This window comes from Perissodus microlepis, chromosome 5 (genome assembly GCF_051167445.1).
Source record: "Perissodus microlepis isolate ML-2025 ecotype Zambia chromosome 5, ASM5116744v1, whole genome shotgun sequence".
In the NCBI taxonomy this organism is placed as follows: Eukaryota; Metazoa; Chordata; class Actinopteri; order Cichliformes; family Cichlidae; genus Perissodus; species Perissodus microlepis.
The window spans coordinates 3,480,805-3,506,300 of record NC_140465.1 but is presented as its reverse complement, the minus strand read 5'-3'; the positions used below and the strand labels follow the sequence as shown (position 1 = coordinate 3,506,300).

The 25,496-nt window shown below is 40.7% G+C and overlaps 1 protein-coding gene across 1 annotated transcript; it reads right to left on the bottom strand.

The window, feature by feature from the left end:
- Positions 1-6,635: 6,635 nt before the first annotated feature.
- Positions 6,636-25,484, bottom strand: cass4 (Cas scaffold protein family member 4). The gene is made up of 7 exons (XM_084927418.1): positions 24,653-25,484; positions 11,288-11,695; positions 10,547-10,630; positions 10,352-10,450; positions 7,923-9,215; positions 7,740-7,820; positions 6,636-7,606 (listed from the first exon to the last, which is right to left on the bottom strand). Exons 1-7 carry the CDS (start codon positions 24,653-24,655, stop codon positions 7,196-7,198), a joined length of 2,379 nt encoding a protein of 792 aa, XP_084783544.1. The 5' UTR covers positions 24,656-25,484; the 3' UTR covers positions 6,636-7,195.
- Positions 25,485-25,496: the final 12 nt, after the last annotated feature.

Sequence of the window (25,496 nt, the reverse complement as noted above, 5' to 3'; positions counted from 1 at the left end):
TAGATAGATTAAGGTTACCGCTCCAGTTTTTAGATGAGTGTGGCTATTTTTTTTTTAGTATAAAAGCTAGAAGCAGTGAGATTGGGAATCAAAATTTCACATTTTTAAAACCTACTGCTGAAATGTGTTGAGTTAAAGACTCAACACAATGGTTGGTGTTGAGCTGCAAAAGCTAATGGGACAGAAGCTAGCCTTGAGAACTGTCTGGCAAAGGTTGGATGTGAACTATCTTGGCAAGTTTCACTCTTTGGGTGTAAAAGCGTTCCTTCCTGATTTGTGGAGGGAGGGGGTGAGCGAAGGTGCAAAGTTGAGTCTCTGTACAATGTGCAAAAATAGTGCTCTTAATAGCAGTTTTCCATCTGCTACATGGAAACGTGTTAGAAGTAACAACCGATCTAGAAATGACAGCTATTTCGATATTCCGAGCTCATTATCGACAAGTCCACCACCCTCTCACCAGCTTGTTATAACAATGCATTAATAAATGTGTTAATGAATGATACAACAGGGTTTAATGACGTTGTTTTACGAAGCCTTGTGAACTACTTGGTTTAACTTAACAGTTAACCCCGAATGTCTCCTTATCTTCCTAGAATGCACAGGTGTTACAGCAAAGGTTTAAAAGAAGCAGAGAACTTATAGTATTACATGCGTTTAAATGATGTTTCAATGATTCGGAAATGTATAAATACAGATGTTCACAACATATCCGCTTGGTTAAGAGTGAAAAAGCAGCCAAAATATGGGAATAAAGTCATTTCCGTTCAGTGTCAACAGAGGGCGGAATCCAATCAGTAACTGCACGTGGGAGCAGTCTTTCTGTGGTTAATACACTCTTTTTTGTCATAAACACGCATGAGAATTTCACTTGCATTTCCAAGTAAATACTCATTTTTCTATCGATGAGCTGGAAACGTTTGTGAGCCCCCTCCCCCTTAGCCTCTTAACCAGGTAACTAGGTGACCAGCAACAGGTTAGGGTTAGGGTCTTGGTGGCCATAATCCGTAGAGGTTACAAAGTTAACTGGTTAACATGTGGCTCTGCTTTAGCCACATGTTAAACAGGCATTTTATTAGAATCTACACATTACATTTCAGAAAGGTTCAAATACTGTAGAAACAGGTGGTTAACTAAACTCAACCCCTGGGTTTCCAGCGACCTGGTGGATGTTAAGAGGTTTGTAATCCTGGTATTCTTTTATATTATATGTTGTAAGTTTTATAATAGAGTGAATATAAATACTCTTCCTTTTTGCTCAGCACTTTTTGATATTGACCCCACTGATTCCAGGCCTAGTCATTTCTGTGTTTGGCTGAGACTTTTGTTATTATTTGTTAAGTTATTATGTTTGCAACCCTTTGTAGCTTTTCACGTGGTCCTTTAAAATCTCACAATGTAAACTACAATCGCTGGACTTACAGTATCCTGGACGGCAATGTTTTTGCCAAACTAAGTCTTCAGTGTGACGGTTAACAATATGAATTAGTAGTAAAATTCAAACCATACAACAATATATTAAAACTGAAACTTGTGTTGAGACTGATGTACTCCCCATTAGCAAACCTTCGGGCTGAAACTGAAGCCAGTGTCAAAGTACCAAAAACTGCAGTTCCTCTACTGGCTCCAAGAGGCTTGTTTGGAAGGGCTGCTGGGAGAAAACAACTGGACTTCTGGAACTATGGACCGCATTTACTAATATGTGCTTAGCAATGATGCTAAACTGCACAAAAAACCAAAGCGTGAAAGCAAAATTACTCTTTGATTTGTCCTATATTGTTCTTACCACCATTAACATGTTAATAAATCAGAGTCATTCTGAACCAATAGCCCTGTACCTGTTTACCAATTGCATACTATCTGCACAACCACAATCTGCTCTCTATGAGCAAATTCATTTACCTTCAGATGAAGCAAATAAAGCAGTGACGATGTTGTAAGAGAGAAGCACGCACCTCTAAATGGAAAGTCATAGAAAGTCCTGACTGAAAAAACCTGAAATAATTGTCCAAAGAGGAAACCAGAAAAGGAACAACTTTTGAGAGTGTTTCGAGGCTCTGGTTAAAATAATGAAGGTTGTGAATACTGTTTCACCTGAAGCACTCATAGAGATGTGTGAACCTGTCTAAACTACAAGAAAAAGAAGAAACCAACATCAAGCAATGATATAAACAATGTGAATTTAAGATAAGATCAAATGAGATAAGCAATACTGGAATATCTTTAGGCTGAAAAGATTCAAGCTTACACCCTTCCACTCCACCAGGCCATCATTGGTTGATCTAGATCAGGGGTGTCAAACTCAAATACACAGTGGGCCAAAATTCAAAACTGGAACAAGGTCGCGGGCTAACATTAATATTTATTGAAAAATATCTTCCTCCAGATTTAAGAATGAATCTCTTCTTATGGACTCAAACAAGTTTTGCTGAAAAACTGAATGTGGAACAAGCAAAGCTTAATACTAAACAATATATATATTAGCTGTATAATACCAGTAGGCCAGCTCTAATAATAATTAGGTATGGCTTTGCGGGCCAAATGTAATTAGGCTGTGGGCCAAATTTGGCCCGCGGGCCACAGTTTGACACCTATGATCTAGATGGTCAGAGGAACTTCTAATTTTGTTCATAAAGTACAAATCTAAACACATTTAGGTACATAAATATTGATAAATCACTGATTTGCATTCTTACACATGACTCATGCACAGGTTTGTGCATGCACGCGGTTAGTAAGGCAGGACCTTTGAGCTGACCATGAGGTCCTCCTTATCCATGCACACTCCAATGAACTGAAGCAACGATGTAAATACGAGAGGGACAAAATTCCTTCACAAAAACATTCGACACAAAACACTTAAAGTTATTGTTGCTAAAGGTAGCTCTACATTCAGTTTTCCATTTTGGTTTAGTTTTTGTTACACAATGACACAGTGGAATCGTTTGTGTCGTGCGTTCCATGTGGTTAAATCATTTCATAACCTGGTAAGGTTTCTGGTGTAATACGATGCACACATAGCTCTAGATTTGTCCACCATATACTAGACGTGGTACAACCACTGGTTTCTAGGGAAATGTGTATTCCCCGACGGCTTGGCAGTTGTTTCTGGAGGTTGTTGGCACTCGGTGGGTGAGATCAGTTGATCAGTGATTGCTTTGTTTGCTAGCAGATTTCTATGGTTGCCTGTAGTTCTTCATGCTTGTCTGGAACCACTTGCTAACTCCCAGCCAAATGATCAAAAGAAAAAGTGCAATGCAAACTGGAAGAAGAGAATAGAGAAGGTAAAAGTGCCTCAGAGGAAAAGCCAGCAGGTATCAAAAGAATCAAAAATTATTGTAGCTATGCATCAAATTTAAATCAGCAAAATTTGAATGAACATCTCATAATTTGTGAGAAAATCTGCCAGAACTGTTGCTCGCCCAAATTCATAGACAACCAAAACAAAAGCTTACAGAGATGTAAAACATATATTGATTGAAAATAATCTTCCCCATCTTTTGAACAGTGGCCTCTCTAAAGGTCTTTTTGTTCATTCATTTCATTGCAGTGCTGTGTTTTTCACCACAGACATATACTACCAGCAGTTTTAAAGGGAAAGTTCAAAATGCTGAAGAGTGGGTGGTAAAAGGTTAACTATTGTGCACAGTCCACAGTTAGGAAAGACAGCATACCACCCTAAACCCCGTTCCTGTTCTGTAATGACTCGGATGTCTAACAATCACTTCAGGGTGTAAAAGTGTTTTTAGCTTCAGTGACAGAAATAGAACAATTACGCCATTAACGGTAGTATTTCACTGTAACGCAAACGGAACGAAAAGAAACTCAAAATAGATTTTTCAAATAAGGTCCAGTATTGAAGCAGCAGAGACTGAAATATCCTGATGTTTAATCTCCAGTGTGGGTTAAACACCGGCTTCAACTATCCTAAAATGCAGCCAGTAGGATTTTTTGTGACTTTTCTTGTCTGGTAAACACTCATGTCTAATTAACAAGTTTATATGTTTTTATATTTTCTTGTAGCCTCTTAGTCTTTTTTCTTTTTAAAACAACTAAACTTTTCTGTTTAATCGGGCCTTTATTCTTTTGATATTGTGTTTGAATTGTTCGTGACTGTTATGTCTGTGAAAAGCACTACATAAAAAACTTTACTTGCTACTTACCGTCAATTATAGATGATCCACGTTGTTGTCATGATAACCACTTCAATAAAAGTTTGAATTTAAAATAACAAAACATACGTCATCCAGTCATTTTCCTTATCTTATCTGAAGTCAGGTCACGGGGGCAGCGGGTAAAGCAGGGAAGTACAGAGCTCCCTCTCCCCACCTCCAGCTTATCTGGAAAAACATCAAGTGGTTCCCAGGCCATCCGACAGATGCAATCTCTTACCCAGGAGGTGACAGCCTCAGACGGCTCCTTTCGATGTGGAGGAGAAGCAGCTCTACTCTGTCGCTCCCAAATGACTGACCTCCTCACGCTGTTACTAAGGGAGAGCCCGTCCATAATTCAGAAAAAGCTCATTTCCATCACCCATAATCTAATTTTATTAGTGTCTGTGAAGGTTCTCAGTCATCCAGGTCATCGTAGTCAAAGGAGCTTGCAAAGAAAAGCGTCTGGACTTCTTTAAGTTACTTGAAGACGTTTCACCTCTCAATCGAGAAGCTTCTTCAGTTCTAAGGTCAAATGGTGGAGAGTCCCAGATATAAACCTAGTGGGAGTATCCCCCCACAGAGGGACAAAAGGACCCCCTGATGATCCTCTAATCGCCTGAGCCAAGGTGTGAAACTGGGTGTGGGTCCCAATCAGCCAGAGTTTCGGGTGTGTTAACGGAAAATGGCTGTATAACATATAGGAAATAATAATTTACTGGCTTTTGGTCATTCATGTGCAACTAGTCCAGTTGTCCTGTCGCACACATCCCTAATAATGACCTCGGTAAGGCTTTCTCCTGGCAACCGTTCTAAACAACCCATATGTGTCTTTATCTAACTTTAACCTTTAACATGAGGCCAGGCGGGTCCTTTAATAAATGAAATCATTTAAAAACTGAGTTTTTATTTGCTCCGGTTATCTTTGTCTAATATTAAAATTTGAAACACTTAAATGTGACAAATATGCAAAAAAAACAAACAAACAAAGTAACTAAGAAATCAGGAAGTGGGAAAAAATACGTTTTAATGGCAGTGTAGCTGATTTTGAGTTTGTTGCAGTTCCTCTGAGCATTGCAGCGTCTGATTTTGAGCTGAATTAGCTGGGATGATACTTTTAGGAAGATTGTGTAACACATTCACAGAGAGGGCAAGTAATGAAGTACAAATACTTTGTTACTGTACTTAGGTAGACTTTTCTGAATTATCTGTACTTTGGTTGAGTTTTTATTCATTTCTAAACTTTTTTACTTCACTCACTACATTTTTAAACAAATATCTTTACTTTCTACTCCCCACATTTTCAAAACAAGCTTGTTACTTTAGGTTTAACACATTAGAGGGAAGTTTTTATTTGCCATCACTGGAAGCCTGCAGACATCAAACTGATTTATGACACCACTGTGAGGATTAAAGTGGATCTGGAACCTCGTTTTTGGTGCAGATTTCTAGAATTTCTAGCCAGCGCTACAGATAGGAGAGAGCATAAATGGAGTAAGTGCCAGGTCATTTCAAATGTAACCTTTCTATCTGCTAATAGCAAACACACAAACTGTTTGTGTGCAGTTTGTCACACAATGTGTTGCTAAAGGTCCAGCAGCTGTGTTTCACAGGGAAAGAGGAGAAAGAGAGCTAACTTCACTCAGAGATGGAGTCAAGAGAGGGGAAAGACAGGACGGAAGAAGAGAGGTTAGATTTGGTAAGGTAAGGACTGCTCAGTGACATTTGATAAAGTGGAAATTTAAAGCTTACGTGTAATGTCCTGATGTTTTCAATCAGATAACAGATCTGTATATGATGTGAAGTTGTTTTCATATTGCGAACTGTCCTGCAGAAAACAAACTGAGGCCTTACTCAGCAGTCGCATGAAAACGCTCGGCAGTTTCGCGAAGGAGTAACAGGTTAGCTTGGTGTACTGCGTACATTTTCAGTAAAGAACTGTGGTGGGCTGGTGTTCAGTGGCTGTGGTGCTCATGGTTAGAGTTATATTTGAATCTGAATTTAAGCTAATGATATTTATCACATATAAATGATATTCATGTATTTAATTTCACCTTTACACTAACTGTATACCATTAACCTTTTTGACATTTATTTCATGCTTTAAAGGGCTAATGCATGGCCGGTAAATCCCCCTCAGAGTGTTTTGTTGCATGCTTGGCCCTGCAGGAATTTCTGCTGACTGAATGACAGAATACCACAGAAATTGAAAACAGAGAAAACAGAGGCTAACTGGCTCACAGAAAGCGAGTGAAAAAAATAAATAAAACAGAAGTACTGAAAAGAACATCCAGGCAAACAGGTAGAAACAGAATACAAATCTTCCCCTTTGATCTCATGCAAAAGCATCATTTCAATACCAAGAACTAAGCTAGCCAGCGGAACAGTTTGTAGGGGTGCAATGTTCTCATTTCCAGTCCCTTTTTAAAAAATCTATTTTCTATAACTTTAACAAAGCAGAAAAATAAAGTTTTCAGTTGTGTGTGTCTGTGTTTTTATTTCAATATCAACAGAACTTCAACATATGTTGTACTCAGTCTTTTGTCAAGTAAATTTTGGGAATGCATAACAAATGTTTTTTGAAATATTTACATAGATATTAACAAAAAGTAGACTGTAACAACATGCTACTCTGAGGAATATATTCCATACACAATATAGTAAAAAAAAACAATGAAGAAAAACACAGATAACCAACAAAACTCAAAGAATATACATTTCCCGTAAGTCTAGAAAAAAATACTTTATACTCTGTACTTAAAATGCATTTTAACATTGGCTTAATTACAGCATCTTGAATGTGCAATTTATATTGATACTGCCTTTTAGTACAAATGCAATACCTTTTTGAAATAACCTGTGCCGGCGGCTTTTTTCTACAGTTGTTAATATTTAAACAGCAACCTGCATTCATCAGCAAAAGCAACAGCATAGTTAGGCTCAGATGTTGTACACTATAAACATGATTAAAAAAAGAAGCTACATGACTGATGAATAAAACCTTCCTCTTCACATAGATCTGTACGCTTGATACTGTGGGCTCACCCTCAGAGATCAAGCGATAGCCGAAAGTGCTGTGCTCTCTGGGCCAGCTGCGTTGCGAACTCTTGAGCTTCGTGAAGAGCTTGCTTATCAGGAAAGTGCAGTGCCGCCTTCTTGGTGGCCACAGCTAGCTGCTTCAGGAGAGCGCACAGGTGGTTGCTCTTACACAGGAGTCTTTGGTTAGACCCTTTACGATGGGCTTCCCTGTACAAAGTGTCTACCAGTCTCTGGCCCACCATAATCACCAGCTTACTTTGTGAGATGAATTTCTCTGGTGGCTGGCCATCCTGAAGGCTTCCCACAAATCCACCAATGGCCTTTTGGAGAGCGCCAAAGTAAAGTCTACAGTGCTCTGACATGGAAGATAATTGCTTTTCTTCGGTGCCACTGCCAGAGTCGGAGGAGTGTTGCTTGGCCTGGGCAGGGGAGAAAAAGAATAAAGGTAAATAAAAGCCTTCTAAGACTGGTTTGTCTGCTTCAGACTAAAATCCTTTTATAAATTAAAAAGGTCTGTTGTACAGGACTGTGTCAGTTAATGAGGAGACATACCTTCGTCGTCTCTGTTCTTGGTGTGACATTCTCTTTAGGTTCCTTCTGCACTTCCCGCTGTTTGTTTTCCTCTTTCTTAGTCTGAGGAAAATTCAAAGGCAATATATTAATAAGTATGCAGCATGGGTTTCTTGTGGCTAAAAAGTCATCTTTATATTATGACAGAGGAGCAGAAGTTGATACCTGCAGCTCCACGTAATCATTGTCATCCTCAGCTAAGTCCCCTTCTTGTTTGGTTTTGTCAGGACATTTTTTTTCTGGAGGATCCGTGGTGTTTACAGACTCTTGATCTCTCTGAGGAGTTCGGAACAGAAGCTTGCCATTGGCGTTGATGATCGATACTAGGCGCTTTACATCGTCTGGAATAGTTCTTGCCACCATAACAAAGCGCTCCAATTGGTCAGGTGTCTGGACCTTCCCCGGTTCCTGACTGAGCTTATTTAGAGGCCATTTGGCCTCATTCAGATTACTCACTGTTTGTTGTAAAATCACACCTGAATCCTCTATGATGGAAAGCTGTTTAAAGAGCCTGGTCTGCAGGTTGGCATCAGTCAAACGACGGGCATTTCCTTTAACATCTAGGGCAAAGTTTAGGAAGCCTGTCAGAGAACAAACAATCAACTCTGCTGCTTCTTTGATCTCCTTGAGATGTTTCTCCAGATGTTCCTTACACCTCCAATGACTGCTGACAAAATGCATGAGTTTGGGCACAGCTTCACAAACAGACTCCTGCAAGTCCAGCAGTTTGCGGCACGCCTCATCCTGACCGAGTGTTACTTCTCGCAGAAGCTCGGGGGAAGAGGAGCTCAGGGCCAGAGAGTCACAGGAGCTGTTGGAAGAGCTGGAGGCCGTGCTGATTCTTTGATTATCTGCTGCAGACAGATGCTTGTTTCGACCTTGCTCATCTTCACGCAATGCAGTTTGCCCGCTTTCTTGAATGCCGTGAAAGGTTGTACAGACCAGAAAGTTCCTCATCCGCTGCAGACGCACTCTTTGGAGTTCAAAATCATTGCTTGAGTTACCCCTGCATTCTATGGGGTTTTGATCATTGGGCTGATCGGTGACACCTTGGATGAGGTGTTCCTCCTTGGCTGGAACCACATATACAGACTCTTCTGTAGGCTTCAGGGTTGGAAGTTTGTTGTAATCTTTTGGTAATACTTTTGTTGTAATTTGGATATCGGGAGATTTTGGTTTGGGTATATCATAAAGCAATATAGGTGGACTTTCTTTTCGATGTGCTGGAAGAGTGTCATACATCTGCCTGGAAGTTGATTTGCTGGACAAGGTATCAGAGATGCCACGGGATGGACTTTGTTTCTCAGGTCCCACTGGCACATCATAGATCAACTCAGGTTTGCGAGAACTGGGAAGGGTGTTGTATCCATCTATCATTTTATTTCGGGATTCTGTGGCTGATGGAATGGGGATGTCATAATTTGGCTCCTGAGAAGGGGGTGGTGGGACCGGATACACCTGTGAACAAGAACAAAGTTGTTCAACACTTAAAGTACAAGTCCTACATCTGTTTTGCGGGAAACCTGACAGTTGAGTTAGTGCCCTGGGACTTTTGTTTCCCAAACCCGATCCAATGAAGCATCTTTTGGATGTTCAGGAACAAACTTGACTCATAAAGGGCCACATTAGCACTTCATCGACCCCAAAAATTTGCTGCTAACATCCCAGTGCAATAAGTCAGATCTATGTCCTTACCATGATAATCAGCAGTACTTTGTTAGACAAAGGAGTAACAGGCAGGTTAATTTTGATGTTTTGACTGATTTTCTGTATTTAAAAATAATAACAGACCACATTTATAAAAGGCACCAGTCCTTGCTTCATTAACCTCTTAACATCTACCATGCTAGTTTTGTTTTGGCCAAATGCCAAAGGAAAAAAAATGTTACAAAATATTAGATTTCAAAAGAAATCTTCATACATTTTTACATCTCTGGTTTTTTTTTTTTGGTAAAAGGCTTCATGTTCCAAACAGGTGAAAATTTTATAGAAAGGATGGACATTAACCAAATCTAAACCATATTAACCTTTGAAAGATATTACGAAATGAATGACTTGGTAGAGAAATTTATGGAAGAGGATTAGGGCCACTGGAAAAAAGTGGGCACGTCTTTTTTTTCCCCTTTTCTAGAATTCTGAGAAAAAAGTCAGAATTCTGACTTTAATCTCGGAATTCTGACCTTTTTTTTCAGAATTCTGGAAAAGAAAAAAAAGATGTGCTCACTTTTTTTTCTCAGTGGCCCTAACAATCAAAACTGCTCCCAGCATTCATAGATGTTTACATCTGCACTGTAACTGCAATAATTTAATCAACCGATTTGCACTACAACCTGGCTTTGCCTCTTATCTGTAGTTAATTTTATTTAATTTAATAACTGTACAGTACTCTGTTTATAGTAACCATTGTTCTTGATGTAAATATGTATGAAAAAAAATTGTGTATGATTCTGTTCTGTGTCCTGTGTACTGTTTGTTTGTATATGTGTCTTTCTGGCTGCTGTTACAACCAAATTTCCCCTTGTGGGACAATTAAAGGATTATTCTATTCTATCCTCTTCTGGAGAAATTAATCCTCTAAAACATCTGAAACTTACATAAGAGTCTTCTGGACTGCTACACATTAAAGTCTCCGGAGAGTTAAGGCCCTTCTCCAGAACTTGCATTCGTGGCATCGGTGTAGGAGGCGTTGTCTTCTGCAAATAGCACATTAGAAAGAAAATGAAGCTGTCGGACCAAAGCCCGATCAAATAGTATCATCTAAAGTTATCTTGACTTTGAGACATTCTTACAGTGTAAAAGGAAGCTCTTTTTGGTTGGTTCGGCACATCGTACATCTTCCCATTTGGACTGGATGCTGTACTGAAGGATGAAGGCTGCAGACAAAACAGTCAGGCTGTAATATTGGAGTTGACTGGCAGCATTTGCTCTGCTTTGATCAAAGCCACTTTCCCCCCACTGACACATGCGTTAACACGTTTATGGGGACAGTGTTTGCTCTGAAGCCTGTTGAAAGTGCTATTATTCATACACCTTGCCAATTAATGCAGCTCTGTAATGAAAACCATGCTGTTCAGCGACAATTAGGTAGCTACTGTAGAGAGAAACAGGACTTCCCTGGAGCAGGAGAGGAAATGGTGAACATGCGGGAATATATCCCCCCTCCTTCTGCTGCAAAGGCAGCCGTACAGACACTTCTGTTTTTCTGGGGTCCCTGTCAGCATGTGCTGCTGTTTGCAGTTAAAAGTGTCTGAAGTCTGTGTCTGTTTGGCTTTTACAGGCCCATAAAGACCCCAGTGCTGCATGCCTGTCCCCATGGAGAGGCCCCTGGTCTCCATCTGCAAGCTCTTTTGTCAGCAGGGGTTTCATTTCTACAACATTTCTACCTCTCTAATCATGAGCATTAACACTTCCTAAGAAGCATGAATGACTTTGACCTTGGACAAACAGACTGGCTATCAGCTACAACGAGCTCCTTTCCAAAAACTGCAAAATAATAATTTTCTAAATATAGAAAAAAAAACTACTTGTACCTTGTGTGCTCCGGGTCCTGCTGTGCTGGGCATAAATCCTGGTGCTTCTGGACCTTTTGAAGCCAATAAGTGAGCAGAGGGGACCTTGTAGATCATGTCCATGCGTTCATAAGCAGGACTGCTGGTGGTTCTGGGGATGCTGGGTGTCTGGTAGATATTTTGCACACTGTCATCAGTTTTACCATGAGTTGACCTGGGCACTTCATGCACTGCTGGTGTCACCATCTGCGGTAAGAGCTTTAGTCTGTTTGCAGGTGCCAGGCCATGTCGTCCATACAGAGAGCACATCCACCACCCGCTGGTTCCAGCCACGTTTGGATTTATCACTGTGAGGATGTCGCCCTTTCTAAAGGCCAGTTCATCTGGACACTCTGCTGTGTTGTCATACAGAGCCTTTGCTAATTGGTTCTAAACAACAACAAAAAAAGAGAGACAAATGAAATAAGGGTTAGAAGGTTGCATGTGGTTCTACCACACAGGAAATAGGCTGTGGTCACGTATAATGGTATTTCCTCTTGCAAAATGTGAGTCGAACTCAGTCGTCAGACTCACAGGGAAAAAAATCATAACCCGATTGAAGGTCTAATTCTTCAGTGGCAACAATGCCAAGCCCAGCTGCAAACCCTACGCTAGCCATAGTCCTGTGTTTTAGGAATAAGCAAAAAATGCTGTTAACAGCTTCTGATATGTATCACTTATACGTGCGTTTTGTTTCCCGATTACCAATAGTTGGAAAAGAAACTAAGATGAGTTATTATGATGGAAATGGTGAAGGTCAGGATTATTACCTGTAATAACTTAGACTTCAGAGATAAATTAACTTGTTAACTTCTTTCAATGACATATTTCTTTGCTTTCACTTCCAGATTGCACTTCCTATCGAGAGAAAAATAGAAAAGCTTCCTCTTGTAGGCGATACATTTTGCTAAACTTGTTTTGAATCCCAGTTGCACTTTCTAAAAGAAGAAGGGCTGCTGGGTCTTGTGAATGTTTTGTAGTTAAACCACTGCCAAGCATTGGTAAGCATTGTTAGCCATCGTTAGTTCTCGATTCCATAAAAGTACCCAGCTCTTCTATGTGTGACGTGTATATATAACATGTGGTGTGTGAGAGTTTCTTGCAGCTTAAGCCTTGTTTTCTGTGGCAGCCGTGTTGTGGGGAGACATTCAGTGTGAGAACACAGATGTGACACACACACACACACACACACACACACACACACACACACCTAAACCAAAACCAATGGGCAGTGTTGAATGCATAGCAAATAGTGGTATGGTGTGCAGCCACCAACACAAAAGAGGAAAGAGAGTGCAGGCACTAACTTAGCTCATAACTCTGTTTTCAATTCTTGTGAATATCGTGCATATCAAAGGCTTTTTCATCTATAAATTTAATTCACTTCGACAATTTTGAAAGGAGCATGGAGAGCCAAACCACTTATTTATTTGCCTGTAAGCAAAGACGTGAACATTGCTACTGACATTATTGGGTTGTGTCTTAAATCATGTTTTTAAGACTCGAAGATTTTAAGTTGAAAGATTTTTTTAAAAAGGCATGTGAGTGAAAAGGAGTGTTTTTGGTTAATGTCTCTCACAAGTCATTAACTAATTATCAAACCATAGATAAACCTTTTTAAAATGTTATCATGCAGAATTTGTGATTTAGCCCATAAACTCAGGAAAGCGTTGATGCAGTTAAGTGGACTGGCCGTATATACAGCAGTGCTTAAAATATTTTAACCATCATATCAGTCTCTAGTTAACACTGACTTGAGCTAAACAAAAATAGAGAACAACTTTTTTCTGGTGGTCATGCAGGTTGTGCATAAACTTCTGGGTTTCCATGGTAAACTGGTGGGAGACCAGCATGTGAGACAGGATGCTGCTGGATCAGCCCTTACTTTGAGATCAGCTGTGATTTGAGCTTTGTGTGGAAACACAGCTAGCATTAGCAAGTAGATAAGCTTCAGTGATGTGTAAGAGATGACTTTTCTCTCACTTAACAGCTCGGTCAGCATATGTGATGCAGAGAAGATCAGTTGTTAACTTCTTTAGCATTTCAACAAGGAAAGCTGTTGGTCTAGTGTAATAAACAGGCACGGCTCAGCAGCACCTTCAGATTAGCTGACTGAATGAAACACGTTTAACCAGCCCACACTTTACCTTCATTTTTCAATAATATTCACTGTAGACAAACTGCTCGAGCCTTTTAATTCAGCTGATTTTATTTTTTTTTATTTGTATATTTTAATTTACTGTTTTTAAACAGTAAATCAGGCCTGTGTTTCTGTTTATTTTCAGAGATACATGATGCCCACAGGTCAGCCATTACAAACAGATGATTTATTGAATATAATGCTGGACACTAAACAGAATATAAAGTATTTAAAATGAGCTTATGATCTGAAACATACGCAGCAGTAATATTAATCCTTTTAACACTGATTAGGAACATTTTTCATACCTTCTGTAAAAATCACAAAATACCACTGCCACTGCTGTAACCTCCTTTTCAATGCTGTTTAAACATTAGAGTCTATGGGAATCGACTCGCTTTTTGAGAGTCAGATGACCGCTAGAGGAAGTGCAGTTTTTGGGTCTTTCTGGTGGTGTAATTTCTCAGCATCAGACGTTTCCCACTAGCTTGTGACTGAAAATCTTCTGAAAAGCTTCGAAGATTGCAGATTATGCTATTAAATTGTTTGCTCACACCTACTCCTGATCTTTAAAGCTAATACGTATAATGAAGGATAGCTGGGTTACTCAAACACAGTTGCACAGACGTTGGGATAAACAAATACCGACATGACCTCCCGCTGATAACTCTGTGTGCGGGGAGAGGTTGGGGCAGGGGTACTCTGCTGGCTCTGCCCTCTCTCTGAGGGTGAATCTTCTGAAACAAAGAGCCCATTCAACATCAGAGACCAACACGCTCAGCACCTGTTGGGATGCGGGCCTGTGTTGCACACTGACCACAGCAGACCACGGCCTCCTGTCAACACACACACACAGACACATGCAGCAAGCCTCAGCAAACTCCCTAATCCTCGGGGTCATGCTACAGACATGCAAGTGAAATACACAGGGTCCGATGACAGTCAGGCACCGTGCCACTGCGATCTACTTTGTACTTTCTCCTTATAATAATCATGCACATTATCCTGAGAGGACAACTGCTGAGCTTCATTATAAACTATCCAAACTCTGTATATTTAACACCCATAACCCATGAATGCACGTAAAAAGACTGACCTAATTGTCGGTGGCCAAATTTCATATATAGCCCTTATTTGAATGACACGCCGTCTGACATTTATAGGTCACTCGTCCTCGGGGGGCACATGCACTCGTCCGTCCTTGCCTTGTGGCCGTGGTTCTGTGTCTGCGTGTTGATCCCTGAATATAGTGACAAAGTCAGATTCAGCTGTGACTCTTTTGGATTCCTGCACGCGCCTGCTTGTGCAGATCATGCCCGTGGACAGCTGGGCTTCAGCACTTCAGCTGGACAGCTGCCTCTGCCTCTCCCATCTCTTCTCTGTCCTGTTCACAAATTAACATCAGCTCACCGGCTCACCAACGCAAGGAGTGGCTACTAAAAGTCAGGTGTAGAAGCCAACGAGTTGTAGCGGTTGTACATCGTGCGCTCTAAAGATAAAATGTCTTGTTCCAAACCTCACCTCACGGAGCGTCCTGGATTAAAAACAAATATGACACGTTTCAAATGATGCGTTTATTTCTGTTGTATTAATTGCATAGATTAATGTGTTGTTAAAAAGGTGAAAGTGAATTGGTAACACTGATGTCATTGTACCTCTTTTAAAAGGTCAACAACAGCAATACCAATGCACAAAAATGCCGCATTTATTTTAGTCATTGTCATGCCAGGAAGCATCATGACTAAATGTGAAACAGTGCCACTGTCTCAAAATGGTAACATGTTAGATTTATTTAAGCAAACAGCCTGGTGTCCAGGATTGAAGTAGTTCAAGGAAAGGAAACTTCTTGATGTTACTCCACAGATATATGACACAAATGGTACATGTTCACATCTCTGTGATGGGCCTTAGGATGGACACAGAGCTCGGACAACAACCGGTGTCAGCGGTCAGGGAAGGGAGGTTGATCTTAGCTTACGCTATAAACTCTTCTTCAACGATGCCGTTCAAAAGCCCAAAACAGGTGTAGCCTTGCTAATGTAACAAAGACAACTGCAAGAATGGAACAAAAGAAACTCATAAACCACAAGTCCTCACAAACAGATCATTCAGTTATAGAATTTCACAGTCAATTATGTATAATCGACCAGCTTCTACATGTATACATGTATACACACACATATTAAAATATGAGCACATATTTACTGCATAGGTGGTAACAATTCAGTCGTTTCTAACAACGAAAGCACAGACTGCTCGGTCATCATAACGTCATCATTCAGACCCTGCACTCTGCAAAGTCGGTGACAACACTGCTAACAGTCTTGGCGTACACGGCTCTGTTCTTTCCTTCCTCTTTTTAGCTCCCTTATTTTTTTGATTGGCTTGCTAACCATAATTTGTACTGCCATTGCACCATTGAAGTACTCTGTAAGACACATGCGGAAAAACAACTCGTTGCATAGCTGATGCTACCAGGTTTAGCATGATTAATCACAAATGACAGACAGCTAGGTCAAAAAGTACAGGTCATATATCTGAACCCAAACCTGTTTTTAATCAGCAGAGTATAAAACAATTGGGTAAAAAATTGGTTCATAGTGAAAATTTGTACTGCACAATAAAGTTAGGCTTAGGTTCACAAAGTAGAACCATGAGTTACACAAATAATGAAACTCTTATGATGTGTGCAACTTGAACTTAAAGCTGTGCCATGTGGAGGGAGGGGCTTATTTTTGTAGTCATGTTGATTGGGCCTTTGAGTCTTTGACTACCAAGCACATGGTGACTGTGGGAAGGACAAACTCTTTTTTAACAGGAAGAGGTATTTTGCAAAACTAAGTCAAAGAAGGCCAGTCATCTGCAGTAGTGAGGGGATTTCAGAAAGACCAGCCTGTCTCAGAGCTCTCCAATGCCCCATTACTGGACTTCTCGAAACTCACCTCTCTAACAAGGCCAATGTTTTCATTTGATCCATTTACTTTTTGTAAAAGTTCTTCGGTTTCCTACAAATGAAGATACAAATCTTCATTACTATTAGAAACTGTTAGTGAGGTCACAGTGGTCAAAATGCAGTCCGTCACAGGCTGCGAGAGAGTTCACATAGAAACTCGTTGCTTCTTGTGTTTATTCATAATTCTACTGCCAAAGTATTTTGTAACCAGTGACGCACATTCAGCGGGTATTTTGTAACTGTACTACAAACTGGGAAGATAACTGGAACTTTTCTTCCTGTATAGCCAAAGAGCATCGTGCAAGTCGTATTTATGTGGTAGTGTGTACCTTTAGAGCCAGTGGAACATGAACAAGCTTAGGATCAGTTCCTAGTGTGGGAACATCCCCCTTTTGGTTGACCAAGACACGAACTCGGGGTCAGGTCAAAGCCTCGTCCATTATACCTTCAATGCAAATCTGTCACACAGGACCAGAGATGCACTAGGATTTAAGAAACAAAAATTCTTTTCCCAGGCAGAGTGATGGGAGTGCAGTGCCGGAGATGAGACATAGCTGAGATCAACTCCTGTCTTTAATGTGTAACGGAAGTCAGCTTGTAAATATGACATATTAGAATTTCCCACAGAAACAAAGACAGTGTTGGTGGGGGCGGTGTGTGTGTTTGTGTGTGTGTTTGTGTGTGTGTGCGCAGATAGAGACAGAAGGAGGAAAAAGCAAAGTGTAATATCCCCATAAATTATCATTTGAAACGTGTGGAATCTGTCTCTGGTCAATCACTTTTTCAAATCTTAGATGATCTTCAGATGTGCTTCGTGGAAAATCACTTTTGTCAACCTTCCCCCAACCCAAACACATCCAAGAGGAGGTCAACACAGACTCTGTGGCAGTGACACCGACTCGCTGCAGCTGCCCTGGTATTTCCTGTATGGGAACTGGTGAGAACTATGTCAAAAACTCAACTAATGAAAACTTCCAAGCAGCTTTTGGTGGACTGATCTATGACTGAACTAAAGAAAAGAGACATTTAAAGTTTCAATACTCGACAGAAAAATCTACTGATGGAATAACTATTGAATTCTTTTGTTAAACCTGATCTCAGGATTAAAACTAGTAAGAAACAAAATATTTCCTTTTACAAATTAAAAGCGGATACATAAGAAACAAACTACACCATTTGGAAATTCGATGCTGCTGATGTGGTTTTTCTGCTACGCTTCACTTGACAAGCGCAGCGTCTGTGGCTGAAAATTGAAGCCAACTCCAGAGTGCCAAAAACTGCACTTTCTCTATTGTCCATATGAGGCTTACTGTTTGTACAGCATAAACCATTAAATGACTCTAAACAAGAATTGGGTGCTCAAGTGTGAATTTATTTTGGATTCCCTTCAAGTGTGGTTAGGTGTGAGTCTTCAATAAAGCGGTGACGCATCCGAACAACTTGTATCTGTTTATTTATTTGTTGTTTGATCTTAAAATATGCAGTTTAGAAATGGCTCAAGAGACCTTTCAGACTTGTGTCAATCTGCAGTTTTCCCTCTGAGATCTTCACTGTCTTCCTTGGATTTTTCCATTGATCTGAGTATTGGTCAGTGAGTGTTGTCAAAAAAAGTCCTTTTATGCTGGCAAAGAGAAACTACCAGCTGATCACTGATGAGAAGCTAATAGGCCTTGGCTTTGTTACATTAAGATACATGGTTGAACTTAATTCACTACTTATTAAAAGATGTAAGTAAAATGTATTCAGACAGCACTTTTTAAGACAAGAATCTTTTACGAAGTGTTGTGTTTTCAGCTGTTTTTTAAAAGAAGCCGCAGAGTCAATGGTGCATAGAGGGGGAGGGAAACTGTTCCACAGTTTTGGCGATAAGGTTTAGAAAGCATGATCCCACTTTGTTTCCAGAAGACCACTAATATTGGATCTAAGGATCTGGTTTGGAGGATGAGGGTGAAGTAGCTCAATGAGATGAGTCGGGGCCTCTCCTCGTAAGGCTGTAAATGTAAGAGTGAGTGTAAATTTATGAGTGTGAGTTAAAAACCTTGCTGTAGCATTTTGGACAGCTTGAAGGTGATTTAGCGAAGTCTTTGACAGACAAGAGAAAAGAGCAATAACAATAATAAATCGGGAATAGAAAAAGGCACAAACAAGCATCTCCAATTCACCTTTGGAGACGTCAGTCGTGGGTTTAGCAAAAAAAACCTAAATAGAAAAAGCAAGTCACACACTTGATATGAACATCAAAAGTCAAAGACTGATCAAAAGTTGACCCAAGATTGTGAGCAGTAGCTTTTACTGTGGACGAGTAAGAACCCAGATGTTGTCTAATTTGGGGCTTGATGCTCTCTGCAGCAACACTCAGTCTTGTCTGTGTTAAGCTGCAGAAAACTGTTTGTCAGTCCATTAGAACAGATAGTTTATCCAGTTTACAAGGTTTAAAAGAGAGGTGCAATTGGATATCATCTGCATGCAAATGATAGGAAATGATTTTAAAACTAATAATAATAAGGCCTAATGGCAGGATACGTAATGAGAATAACAAGGGGCTTAAAACAGATCCTTGCAGAACACTGCATGAAAATTCAGCTACATCTGACCAAAAGGTTTCCACTGACACCAAAAGTGTTCTATTCACCAGAATTGAAATGAACCATTTCACGACAGATCTGGAAATCCGGTATCAAAGGCTGAGCTACGGTCTACACAAGAACATGCTGTACAAACAGTAAGCCTCATATGGACAATAGAACAAGGACTGAGCAGTCACCGCTCTCTGCGGCCATCGAAAGGTCATTTGTGACTTTAAGGAGAGCCGTTTTTGTGGAGTGCAACTTCCTAAAACGCGATTCAAAGTTATCAAGAATATCATGCTTCTCCAGCAGCGCCTTCTCCAGCACCAAACAGCTTTTCGCGATCTGTGTCTAAAGACACAGTTTTTAGATGTACCTTGCAAACCAAACGTTCTAATTAGAAAGCTTAAAGTTAAAGACCTGATAACTTAGCAGTTCATGTCTAAACCACTTGTGGATCTGAAAAACCAAAGTGTTAAAATGACCAAAACGCTAAGAGCGGGGCTGTGCTCAAAATCAGCGAGGGTGCGCCTGTGATACAGACTACAAATGGTAAATGGTAAATGGCCTGTATTTGTATAGCGCTTTACAAATGCACTACAGTGAGATGCATCTTTCATCTGCAGAGGTGTAGCATGAACAGTGGTTGACAGGCTGGTCAAAGTGAGGAGTATTTCTACAGATAACACTCGGGCTGCAGGCCCACTGTTTCCCTGACAGGAACTTATCTCATTGCTTGCACTCTGGTTGTATTTATAGTCACACTTCCTCATGCTCATCTTCTGCATTTTCTCTCACTAAAGATATTCACTACGGGATTGCTCAACATATTTTTTTCTTTGGGATCATTTTGATGCGTTAGTACAGTTGCAGTAGTGAAGAGCAAGGTGACCGTATCAGCTCATTTTTGCAGTAGCCCTTGGGTGTCAAACATTCACATTTCATGTTATCGACGTGTTTTCTTTACTTTTTGCACTCGAGTACGAAAAGGGAGAGACGTGCATGCAAACAGAAGGATTACTTAAATGTTCTTTGGTGGTGAAATTTGCAGAAATGTAGTAAACTTCATATGTGACTTCACTGATAACTGAGGAACTAAAATATTGTTTCCTAAATCAAGAATGATCTCATGAGCTCAAGTATGGCCACTGGGAAGTAAACATAGCTCAGTTTATTTACAAAAATCCCCACCGGGGGACTTAAATGACAGAATATATCTTTAACATGAGCTTTATACCACAGAAGCCACAGGGTTTAGGGAGCATGTGGGGGCGCTCACTATACTACTGACATACTTACCTCAAAGGTTATACAATCTTGAGTTCATGAGACCTGTGTGTTCTATGAAATTAACATTATATTCAGTTCATTAGAACAGCGGTCCCCAACCTTTTTTGTGCCACGGACCGGTTTATGTCTGACAATATTTTCACGGACCGGCCTTTAAGGTGTTGCAGATAAATAAATACAACAACATAAAACCAGTACCGGTACAAAAAAAGAAGATTTATTCATAACACACGGGAAAAGACCCAGGGAAACCGAGTTAACGATAAAAACGATAAAAACCGATAAAAACCCTGAAAACCATAAATTTCACACCCGAGCCTCAACCCGGTACCCAGTGTTGAGGAGTAACGGAATACATGTACCGCCGTTACGTATTTAAAATACAAAATATGAGTAACTGTATTCCGTTACAGTTACCGTTTAAAAAGGTGGTATTTAGAATACAGTTACTTTGTTGAAATAAATGGATTACACGGCGGTACTTCCCTGTTTCATATTGTTGCGGGTCAGGACTGTTTGGGTTTTGTTTGACAGCTGTTCTGTTGTTCCAGGCGGCAGCGTTACGGTTGCCATGGTTACAGGATGACGCGCTCTCTGCGACTGTGTTTCCTGGGTGAGAGAGCGCCTTTTTGTTTTTGTTGTTGTCGTGCTAAGCTAATAGGCAGAATGCTACAGGCATAGCCCCAATCATTGCATAGCCCTAAAGAATGTAGCCTCATGGGCAGTGTAGTCCGTGCTGCAGGGAGAATGGACTGCGTTATGTGTCTGTGAGCGCGAGGAGGGAGAAAAGGAGCTGTCATCGAGCAGAAACGGGAGCTGGAAGCATGTAAACATAATAATAACCACTGCAGCCAAGAAGAGTGCCTGATGAGCCCAGTTGTAAGTAAGCTATTAAGACTCGACTGTACGCTGTGTTCGTGTTTTCCTCCGAAACAATAAGCTCCGTTGGAGCAGCCTTTCAACGCCTCTCTCTGTCTCTGGCTAGCAAAGTTGACCCAGACAACAAAGTAAAGCTAGTTTTCGGCTACGAACCCGAGGTATTAGCCAGAGGTCCCTTTACTACGGTTCGGAGCCGCGGACCTTCAGTAATAGTAATAAATCACAGCAATAGTACATTCGTGTAGTTGTAAAAAGCATGATAATATATTAAGTAATCCAAAGTATTCAGAATACGTTACTCTCATTGAGTAACGTAACGGAATACGTTACAAAGTACATTTTGGGGCATGTATTCTGTAATCTGTAGTGGAATACATTTTAAAAGTAACCTTCCCAACACTGCCGGTACCAAACCACTAACGGACCTACTGGTCCTTGTTCCGGGGGTTGGAGACCACTGTATTAGATGATAATGTTTCAAAAAGCCAAAACAAACTTTTGAAGAGAAACTCAAAGGTCTGATTTAAAAAATGAAATCTGCTGTTTTATCGGCAGGCTGATATTAGATGTTGGCTGATCTGCTGACATTTATGACGGCAGACATTTATACTCTCTGTGTCTTAAAGATAAATGAAATGTAGGCCAGTATATCTGAATATTGAAATCACCAAATATTGGTATTGGCCTTGAAAATTCTCTATCAGTCAGGCTCTATATAAACAAGTATTTGTTGTCCGACTTAGGATGCTTCAGTTACGCTCTTGTGGTATAAATTTCCATTACATTAAAGTACAGCCCAACACTAATACATCTGATATCTGAGCGTCTGCTATAGCGTCTTTTTCTTCACATTCTTTTGTTTTTCACTTCATTTCGGAAATTTTAAAATTATTTTTTAACATTGCAATTTACAGTACGTGCATCTAGGTAGGGCTGTTGCATTGGCTACTATAATATCTCTATAGTAGTGGCATAAGCTGTTTTTTGGTCACATGGGGGAGCTCAGCAAGCTGTGAGAGAAACTTAATTTGGCCTCAAACGACTTCATAAACACATCTAACTCTTTAGCTCATACAGTAACACACTGTGTGCTCAGTGAAGCTTTTATTTATTGCTCCTCACTGATGGGAGTAGAAACCAAAGCAATAAGCTGGAAGACATAATAAAATTCCCTCACATGTGAAAAAAAAGCCATGTAAGGAATGAGCGAGCATGAGCATTCTCCTTGTGTTTGTAGCTGATGGGTTCGTTTTTTTGTTTTTTGTTTCACCACTACCTTTTTGCTATTACAAACTTGAACAACTTGATCTGTTAGCTATGGTTTTCAGATAAACCTCCCACTAAATGAGCTGGATCCACTCATTTATCATTACTGTAGTAATTAGTAAGTACTGTAGTCAGTTTGAGGAGGATCCAGTTACCTACTTTATTAATTATTTCCTCAAAAGTCCTCAGGAGTTAAACGCATGACTGAAGATCACAGGGGTTAAATTAGCTCAAGAAACTTAGATCAGCTTCCTTTTGTGGGTGATGTTGTTGCCACTTCTCCACACCAGCCTCCTGCTGTGTAAACCTCTGTGACTGTGCACTGACTACTGCTCTCAGATGATAAAAACAGACACTAAGCAACACACTAGGCGGCCCAAAATAGCTTTCTGCATCCTGATAAAGGCATGGATCGGGTATAAAACAACCTTCATGTAAGGGAAGTTAGATTGCTTAAACAGAGTTAGTCATCAGCCAAGCCAGACAGTATTTTTAAAGGGAAAATGAATAAGATGAGCACAGTCAAACTGGTTGCTTCGCTTGGGGATTGTCAGAATGATGCATATCCTTTCCCACCACTGGTAACTCCAGATAGGGTTTGGGAAGATTGCGCTCTGCTGTTTCATTCATCATATAGAGGTTTTTAAACTTTTTCTACCACCTGACCTTACACACTGACTGGCCTGAGAACTGTCCAACGCAGCAACTGGAGCAGAATTCTCAGCTCACTTTAATGCTTTCCACATCTGCTGTTGGCCGCAGTGCTCCCCTGATCTGCAACTCTCAGAGTGCTTCAACAAACACTCGTTTCTGGAGGCAGAATGGTGAAAATACACGATGACAACCGTGATACGGTGGGAAATGGTAGGATTCATTACCCAACTGGTGTGGCCTATATTAATGACTGTGAAGGTTCTCAGTCATCCAGCTCATCGTAGTCTAAGGAGCTTGAAAAGCGTCTGGACTTCTTTAAGTTTCCTTGAAGACGTTTCACCTCTCATTCGAGAAGCTTCTTCAGTTCTAAGAGCGATTGGTGGAGAGCCCCAGATTTTAAGCCCTATGGGCGTGTCCCCAAGAGGGTCATTGACCCCCTATTGATCCTCTACCTAATCACATGAGCCAAGGTGTGAAAACGGGTGTGTGTCAGAAAAGGTATTACAGTATTAAAGTGTGCATAAGCCCTCCACCAAGTTTGATTTCTGTAGACTTTAACTTTTTCAGCATATTCCCAAATGTCACAGTGACTGCCTTTCACAATAAAGGCACACAAAATAAAGGCTCCAATAAAATGATAATGGAGGACACTGTGTCATAATGCACATATGATCCTCTCAGGAGATCGTCCGCATCCATCTCACCCTATCCCAGCATCCCCTCCTTCACTACATTGTGAACCTCCTCTGTGGTCTTCCTCCTGCCTGACCGCTCCATCTTCACCCATCTCAGCCTTTCCTCTAACTTTGCCTCCAAATTGCTCAACCTGAGCTGTTACAATAATAAATGATTGTGTAATTGTTCGTTTTGTGCGTATGACAGTTCTGGTTACTGACTCATCATTCACTTGTATTGGAGTTTAATCAGTTTCCAAAAAAGACAACAAACAAATCAACAACTTGACTAACACTTATTTTCTGTAATTTACTATCGATATTAGGATAATATTATAGGGATTTTCTTTAAAATGAGGATAATCATTAAGTTCTGAAGCTGCAGCAGCCCTATTCGAAACAATCATAGTGTTTGGGCTTGAAAACCACAAACATATCTAGAAACCACTGCATTAGTTGCTGCAGTAACTATTTTTGTAACACGTAGTTGATGAGTGAGCTGAGGTTGCAATGCAATCAAGCCACGAAAGTTGATTTTCCACAGTACGTAAAGTTTCGGTGATCAGATGATAGTTTGAATATTAAGAGCTTGTGTGTGTTGGTTTTATCATTCTGAGTATATCCAGCTTCACATCCTCAGTTATCTGCGGCTGAGCAACTTCTAAAGGCTTTTGTGTTAATGAGGCTCTTAGAGTTTCCCTCTCAGCTCTGTGTCAGGATGGACTCAGGTTACAGCCTACAGTAGAGCAGGTCACAGGGGTGTGTGTAGAAATAGGTGGTAGCCGACACCGCGGCTTAAAGCGAAAGCCGAGCAGGTGGTCTACAGGCACATTCCTCTGACGGCAGGACACAACAGGGTGGATGCTGCATTACAAAGTAAAAGCTGAGTAACTGTTGAAGCGCAGAAGCAGCTGCAGCACTCACCATGATCGTTAAGGAAGTAGCTGCATCCACACAGAGAAATAAATCCGTCTGCCGAGGGTCGCAGTTTCAGTGAAGCGTGTGTGTGTGTGGAAAGTCTGCGTGCTGTCCTCTTCCTCCGTGCCTCACAAGCATATTGTCTGAGCTGTCACGGCGAGCCCGGCTGTTTTACACAGGGCGGAGAAACTCAGCTGCTTTCCTGCAGCCCCATTGGTCAGAGAGACACTCCTGCACACACTCACACAAACTTGTGCCCCACCCACTGCTTTTCTTTATGTTTTAACCCATCTTTATGGCACTCTGCACTTCCTTTACCCTCAATTTTTTCTTGTAAAGCAGAAGTACCCTGCTCACCACTAGTCTGCCCTTCCAACTAACTGAGGGAATTTTTCTCATTGCCTTTTATTGTGTTTCCTCTTTATGTTTAAATATGGAACATTTCTCTATATTTGTGACTGATTGGTTTGGTTGGTTTGCCAAGAAAACGGGGGTAGTGACTGTTGAAAGCACAAATTCTTGGGACTTTCCTTATTGTTGTCTGAATGACATACGGCGGGGTCGGGGAGAGCTGGGGAATGCAGAGGGGCGATGGGGCAGCCTGACCTTCCAGGCACAGGTCAAAGGCCACACTAGAGAAGGGAAACCAGGAGCTTTGAGAAGTTTGCTTCTTTTTTCCCCTCTTTCCTGTTTTTGAAGATAAGACCAAGAAAGTTTAGAGGGATCTCTTAAGCTTAACTGTGACAGAAAGTGCAAAATGGCTCTGGCTGTTTGCATGTTGTGTCCATTTGGTGCACCTGACAGGTTGCTGCTCACTTTTTGCAGCAACAACTGCGTTCTTAAAGTATCG